We start from the raw sequence: 8330 nt of genomic DNA, 5'->3' as shown, positions 1-8330 counted from the left end.
AATCCATCGTAAGAATGAAAACAAATCTGCGTTCGAACGCAAAAAATCTGCGTTCGAACGCAAAAAATCTGCGTGCGAACGCAAAAAATCTGCGTGCGAACGCAAAAAATCTGCGTGCGAACGCAAAAAATCTGAGTGCGAACGCAAAAATCTGCGTGCGAACGCAAAAAATCTGCGTGCGAACGCAAAAAATCTGCGTGCGAACGCAAAAAATCTGCGTGCGAACGCAAAAAATCTGCGTGCGAACGCAAAAAATCTGCGTGCGAACGCAAAAAATCTGCGTGCGAACGCAAAAAATCTGCGTGCGAACGCAAAAAATCTGCGTTCGAACGAAAAAAAATCTGCGTTCGAACAAAAAAAATCTGCGTTCGAACGAAAAAGCTGTTTGCCGTTTGCTGTAAGCTGTTTGCCCTCCCTGTGCTGCCCCACCACTTATGTGGGTGATTTTTGTGGGTCAAAACATTCTTTGCCCTGAAAACTGTTGTACCAAACATGTAAAACGTATCAATCATGAGCTGCCTCATATCATGCTCTTGTAAGTGCAACAGTTTCTCCACATTTAACTGGTTATCCATGGGCCACCAAAAAACATGTCGGGCTAGCCATGGCTATCAGAATAGCCCGACATGTTTGTCGATTGCTATGAGTATGAGTAGGAATCAGCTAATTAGTGAATCCCGTATCTGAAAGTGAGGAAGCAGAAAGTACATGTACATGTACTAGTGTTAGACTAGTAAAATAGGCTTATTGAAAGCCAGAAATGATCAAACAATATATACATGTCAGTCGCTTCTAAAGTTTGGAACTATTACAAGGATTAGGAATGAACATTTATACTGTAAAGGATTTGTGGATAGACAAATTTCTGAATAACGACCAGTTATATTTATTTACCTGAAAAATTTGAAAGATAATTATATAGCCTTTTTAATTATTTTTTTAAAACTTGCCTCACTTTATAAAAAGAAACCAAAAAGGCAAATTACTTTTAAAAATGTCTCATAAGTGTGTTGCCTCAGCATAGCATAATGGGTGGGACTGATGGGGTGGGGGGGGGGGGGTTGGTTGTGTTGTAGCTAGTATTGTAACAGGATAGGGACTCTTACAAAAAGAAGGACAATTAGCTAGATCTTCATTGCAATGGTTAAACTTCATGACCAACTAACAGCAAGCCCTAGTAAGACCGTTTGACAGATTTTTTGCGTTCGAACGCAGATTTTTTGCGTTCGCACGCAGATTTTTTGCGTTCGCACGCAGATTTTTTGCGTTCGAACGCAGATTTTTTGCGTTCGCACGCAGATTTTTTGCGTTCGCACGCAGATTTTTTGCGTTCGAACGCAGATTTTTTGCGTTCGAACGCAGATTTTTTGCGTTCGCACGCAGATTTTTTGCGTTCGAAAGCAGATTTGTTTTCATTCTTACGATGGATTTTTTCAATTTTTTGTTTCACCTATGTCCCTTTAAAAGCTCCGTAGTAATCCAAATTGTGACAAAAGTATACATCGATTAGGTGTGATAATATATCAGAAAGCCGGACATATTTTGAGCAAGCAAAAGTAATCATCTGGTCACGCTATAATTACTCAGAATTCAGTCACAAAATCATCACAGAATCTCATCAAATACAAGGACGATGCTTCTTGCATAAAATAAAATAAGTATAATAAATTTACCTCCTTGCATCCGTTAGTTTTTATCGATCAGAATTAACAGCAAATTTAAGGATCAAATGGTTGGCTACGTTATTCGTTTGTTTATTGCTAAGCAGTGCACTCCTCTGTACCGCAATAGTGGGCGCTGCCCAAAAAAATATGATTGTCAGGATACATTTGCAAAATATCGAGTTGTTCGTTTGCCGAGTTAAAATTTCAATTCAGTTGACATGTATTTAGCACTCGCCAATAAACCAATACAAAGTTGGATAATATAAGTAAAATACAGTGATATTTAAATACATTTATACAAATATGAAGGTAATTACCAGCAAAAAAAATGATGCCTTGAATTTAATTGTTTAAATTAAGATAGATAGCAAACGAAGATAACAAAACAAAATAGGTTTTCCCGGCCAATTTCTGTTCAGTCACTTCTGAAAATCGGTCATTCATTTTCGTCTGAATTTAAGAATCGCTCTGAATACATGGTTCATTTTCGCTGTCATTCGAATCCATTTTGATTGATTGAGCAGCACCTATCGTTTATGTTAATTCAGATTCGCTTACAAAACTTCTTTTTCGCTTTCAGTGGGCGATTTCAAACATTGGACATTTTTTCACCTTTAGTTTAATGTTCTGTGATCTACCAAAAAATGCCAATTCAGAGTAATGATAATGATAACAGTTTTTTTCAGCAGAAACGAATCACCTACCCTTTATTGTCGTGAAAGCTTAAAAAAAAAATGATCTCACCAAATAAGGGCCGACGTGACTCAAATCCAGACGATAAGGTATAATTAATGGAAGATACTTGAAATATATAAATTTATACATAATGTTTTGCGCAAACGTTTCCGAGTACGTTCTTCCGGCTAAATGTCGCTTCAGCTTATCAAGTTTAACGTGTACAGACATAAATCTTAGGTTGTGATCCAATCCAACAACCAAAACATTTTTTTTTTCGTTTTTACATTACAAACATTATAATGTATACACGCACACGCATCGAGGCTTAAGAAAGAAAATATGTACATGTCCTGGGCTTCCGACGACTTAGAAATGCCGCCTGTTTCCTATTTCCATATAACAAGAAACACAATGTAGGGGCAACTTTGCATGCGTCACGTTAGTAGTTTTTCCAATGGTTATATTTCTTTAACAGTACCTGAAACCACCCCAAAAAAGTATTTTGAATGGACATGTAGGCTTACAATAAATGTAATATGTGTTGAATCATTTCTTTCTCTCTATTTTTATTTTAAATTCAGCTTCAAATTACATCCACAATGGACGAAAAAAGATACCTAAGTTTGCCGTTCACTTTTTGTTAGAAATTTGAAGATAATGTCAAAATAACAAAATTAATAATCAACTCAAACCATATTTAGCGAATGGCTGCATGTCCATTCATTTGTTGAAATTCTTATTTGGTGGTTTGAGGTATTTAACAAAAACTCGCAACCATGGTAAAACTGCAAACGTGACGGTAGATAAGTGGCCCCATTCATTGTGTGTCTTGACAAATGCGGTATTACATTTTCATGGAACATCTTTGCATAGGTTTTGCCAACATTAATTGTTAAAATGTGTACATTTCCTTCAGCTTTACAAGTTGTTAGAGCACCTAGTGGCTGTCAATCAATGCCATATCTCTCTACTAAAGGCGTTATAGAAAAGTGCACTCTGTTATTTTACACGGTTGTATAGAACTGTAGAGCACTGCAAAATGTGAATAACCGAACAGTTCTTACTGGTTTGTTGTAGTCACTACAATTCGATTAACTCACCCACGATTTTGTTTGTTTGAAATTCACGTTATATCAAAATAATAATACAGATAGTTAGAAACAGCCAGAGAATGGGTCACTGAAGTGCAGTATATATACGACTACATGCTGGCGTATTTATAAGCAAACTAGTTGGATAATATCCGCATATAAAATTACGTTTTAGGATTAAGTGTTAAAAAGAAGGCCGATGATTGATTTACAGAGGCCAATTGCCAGTGGCGTATCCAGGAGAGGGACACAATATTTTTTTTTCAAGTAATTATTGCAATACATGGTTAAAGGGTTTTGACATCAATCCCACAAAAGAAAACCCGCTGAAATACCATTACCATGCGCCGTGAAAGTTGGCATATAATTTGTATAATTTGCAGTATGCATAATAATAGTCACTGTTGAAGAGCCCCCCCCCCCCCCACCGCTTTTTGATTTTACGGAGGCCAAGTGTCCGAAAAAAAATGTCTACATTTCGGCGCGGATGTGCGGTTGCCCCCCCCCCCCAAAAGCTGGATACGCTACTGACAATTGCAAACACATTTGCAACGCACGAACAGTCATCAACACTTCGTGTCATCATGGAATGTCAACGTGTCATCATGGAATGTAAATTGACTGATGGTTGCATGTGACTGGTTTCTAGCACTTGACAATTAACTTGGCACATAGAGTTGCTATAAGCAATTATAAAACTATGTCTGCTTATTAGCTTCATTTTAATGACTGTCCCGTGCAAAGTGTTTACCGAGTCAACAGTTTATTATTCTATAGTTTATTTCTTTCTCTGGCGCATTGAGAGGATTGCTTGCAACGTCTTAGATGGTTGTGGTATTTTCTTCCACCTACATCTCAACATTGGCCGGAGTACCTTCTTGAACTGCGGGTGCTTGACTCGGTAGATGATAGGATTAACACAGCTGTTGCAGATCAAGATGGTAGCGCCGTACAGAGCAAAGACTTCACTGTTAGCAAAAAAGAGTGAGATGAAGTACGGAGAGATGCAGATCGTGAACACGCAGAAGACACAGAAGAGGTTCTTGGTAATCCTGAGCTGCTGGCTGCTGATATTTTGGTTTCTTTTCTCACCTTCAGGCTCTTCGTGTTCCTCGGTGACCTCACCTGAAGTAGTTGATATGAATGTAAGTCTGAAAGCACTGGACTCAACGGCATCTGTGGCTTTATCTCTGTTTTTTGTCCGGGAAAGTTGCTTTCGAAAGTGTCGCCTGACATGGATATAGATGATGACATAGCTGACGACGACAGTGGTCATAGGGATGGGGTAGAATCCGATGGTTTGGACTAAGTTGTACGCATTAGCACGAGGATGCAAGTCGTCATCGGTACAGGTGTCGAATTTGAGATCGTGACCTAGGCCACCGACACCGATAGTAAGTGGAAAGACGATAACAAATATCGGGATGAGCCAGGACAGAGCTACAATGAAGACCATCTTGCGAGGTGAGAAGATACGATTGTAGGTTGCCATAGGGCGAGTTATCTTGACAAGACGATTCAACGCAATCAAAGCCAGGTTGTACAGGCTGGCTCCTAGACCGGTGTGCCACATGAACGCCGCTATTTGGCACGGGATCTCGGTAGCCAGAGGCCAGGTACCATTACTTAGCAACGCCACGCCTGACCAAGGCAGAGACAAGGAAGTCCACAGATCAGCTACACTGAGATTGACCACCAGAACATTAGTGGTCGTCCGGACTTGCTTACTAAGAACCGCTGCTAGGATCACCATAGTGTTGCCTGTTATACCCAACACAGCTACGGTGATCCAAACGCAGGCTGCAAAAAGTAACACGCCATATGAGTGAAGTTCAGGAAGTGCCGTGGCTCCACTGGTGGTAGAAGCTGTGGTCATATTTTGATCTTCAAAATTCTGAGCCACGGTCGAGTTGAAATCGCTATCAGACATGATTTCGGCGAGTGGTTTAAATGATGCGTTTCCCTATCAAATTGTTTCACCAGTCGGTCAATTAAAGTATCGACCAAAAATCCCGCCAGTTCGTGGTAAACCAAGTGCGAACGTTTATGCAACACTGACACAGACTTGGAGTGAAGCTGTGAGGCAATACCAGCGTAATATAAGCAAGACTCGTACATTTCTTCACAGTGGACACTAAACACTTGTTTAATCCGGTCTTAAAATGAAAGTGATATTTCGGCCAATATTCTACGAACACGGATCACTCATCATATTTACATTAATGCAACGGTGTTGATTAGATTTAGGATTTGTATAAATTGAAGCTTGTAAATAAAGGGAGCAGAGATGATTCAGCCACGGTAACATAATGTCAAACGTACTAACTCCGAAGTCAGAAATGACTGTTACAGCTACAAGTTGCTAGTTTTGTTCACGGTTTACATGTTTATTTAGTATTTCAGACATATCCCGGATGTTCAGTGTGGATTCATTTAGATTGTACACATTCTCTCGCTCTGTCTATCAGTGCATGCATCGTACAACAAACATACTGTTAAGACAAATGTGTTTAGTTTTATACTGCAAAGATTCTCGGGAGACAAATGAGGCGATGCGTAATGCTGTAATGGCGCGGCGTTTGCGACCTCTTTCTGCGGCCCCTTTACACAAGCTTGAAGCCTATTCGGTGCTAGCTGCAATGTCAAAATCTTTAATAAAGATATATGTGAAGAAGTGCACAAACCTTGCTCCCTCTTTCTGTATTATGCATTTTCAGTTTTCGTGAATTGATATGGATGTCTCATTGTTATTGTAGCGATCCAGCGAAGTGCAATTGTCCTCTACCGGTGAACACACGAGGTAGTCCACGCCGGTCCAACATGGCAGTCTGCGTACGCTAACGCGATACGGTCCTTGTTGGCCGTTTTCCCTTCCCAAAAAGTGATATAAAGGACTAGAATTTTCCTTCACTTTAGTGAATATCGTCTGTCTTAAATATCTTTCTTTTAATAGAAGCAAATAATGTGTTACCTTAGAGGGCCACGTTTTGATGACTTTTGTGTAGCCAGATAATGTTTCGTGATTTAATGAGAAATATCACCTCAAGCAAAACATGATCAAAGTTAATCAATCAGCATAAAAAGTATCACATATTATTAATGTATATTTTGAAAATATATCATTGTTTTTTTTCAATTTGATTGTACCGGTGGGTGAGCAAATTTAATGTCCTTGATATATCAAACTAGTAATTCAATTCAATTCAATAAGAGAAATGAAAAGTATTTTTGTTAACTTAAGCATTTTTTTCAATATGTATATGTGTTTAATATTTTCATAAACATGCGCAATTTATTAAAAAAAATGTTGTAAACAGAACATGTGATGTGTTTATTTGTAAACGCGTCAAAATGTTTACAAAGTATTACCGATTTGTGTTCAATTTTTTGTTTAAAAGTTAAACACTTGGTTTCACACTATATTGTGTGTGTGCTGCATACTAATTCTCACTTGTTTACATCTATTGTCACGTGTTATTGACTCACCACATGGAAAGGAAAACCAAACGAAAAGATCAACTTCAAACAAAAACGAATTCCCAACACAAACAATGACTCAGATATGTAAAATTGAAACCCCTAGCGAAATGAAAGGTCAAATGCATGGATGGACTTGGAGGCAGTCGGAACATTGGTAACCAAATAAAAATTATACACAGGAAACAAAGACCTTTACATGACATAGCACCACGTTCACCTGCAAGTCACACGTGTTAATTTGAGTCGTGCGTCTAGTTTGACAATTCTATTGGTGGAAGAAAAAGAAATAGTGAGTGCGCATCATTGATTTCAATTAAAATTCAATTCATTAAATCTAATTATTTCAATTTTTTTTATTCAGAAATAAAACATACTGTTCTAAATTGACCACATCTCAAAGTTATTTTTGTTTTATTAGGCTCATGGCTAAGTCATATATTTTGTCGTATGTTGGACGTTCCGGTGTAATCACTTTCCACTGTTCCAGTATCAATCTACTTGTCCTTGAGAATGATTAGGTCAGGTAATTCCTAATATTTTTTTCTATTATTTTACAATCAAAAGTTTCAATTGTATCCTCACACAAATTCCTTAATTTCTACAAGCGAAGTTATTATTAATTAAAAAGGGAAAACGAATATGGTATCTTTTTATGACACAAATTACTTGATGCCTACAATATATTTGTGGAAATCAAAACACCTCCTTCAGCCTGATCACATCTTAAAATATTTCCTTTTGGATTAGTTCTGAGCTATAAGTACAATTCATATTCATGATTTATCGGCCTAAATACTATACCCATGATACAGCTAATATTAAGAGATAAACGTACGCGTGCGCACACACCCGCACTAGTACTTAACAGCTGTCCGCGTTTTCCGAATCTTCACTGTTCACAAGCGAAAGCATACGTGCGAGCTATCGAGTCTTTTTAATGGCAACCACGATCTTGCAGCGCCATGTTGTTTTCAATCATGCATTGCGCGACAGTAAAGGAATGCGCACGCACCCAATGGTTCCACTCACTTATCTGCATTTATTTACAGTCTGTATAATGGAGATCGATGGTTACACTCCACCAAAACACGCGCTTATACAAAACAACACAGAATCAGACAGATAAAGCGCCACCAGGTGGCGCTCTGGAGCGAAGCGGTTATGTTTTTTTTTTACTGTAATTTAAAGATTACAACATCTAGGACACAATTTTCTTAGCAATAATAAGAAAAATAGCCCCATCATGTTAATCCCTCTCCCAAACCAACCCAAAATGATTGTTATTCTATGGCCCCAGGTCTAACTGTGGGCCCCATGACCTTGCTCAATTCGAAATAGACCCACAAGTGGAGCTTTTCCTTACAAAATGGAGGTTTCCCTTAGAAAATTATAATGCTTTAACCCTGCGAGGTGCCAT

General features: G+C 38.4%; 1 protein-coding gene across 1 annotated transcript; it reads right to left on the bottom strand.

Annotated features, from left to right (window-relative positions):
* Positions 1-4211: 4211 nt before the first annotated feature.
* Positions 4212-5363, bottom strand: LOC119730661 (G-protein coupled receptor moody-like). Its single transcript, XM_038203651.1, has one exon. The coding sequence runs from the start codon at positions 5361-5363 to the stop codon at positions 4212-4214; it is 1152 nt and encodes a 383-aa protein (XP_038059579.1).
* Positions 5364-8330: the final 2967 nt, after the last annotated feature.

This window comes from Patiria miniata, unplaced genomic scaffold (assembly GCF_015706575.1).
Source record: "Patiria miniata isolate m_02_andy unplaced genomic scaffold, ASM1570657v1 HiC_scaffold_22, whole genome shotgun sequence".
Classification (NCBI taxonomy): domain Eukaryota; kingdom Metazoa; phylum Echinodermata; class Asteroidea; order Valvatida; family Asterinidae; genus Patiria; species Patiria miniata.
This window is presented reverse-complemented; position numbering and strand designations above follow the sequence as displayed.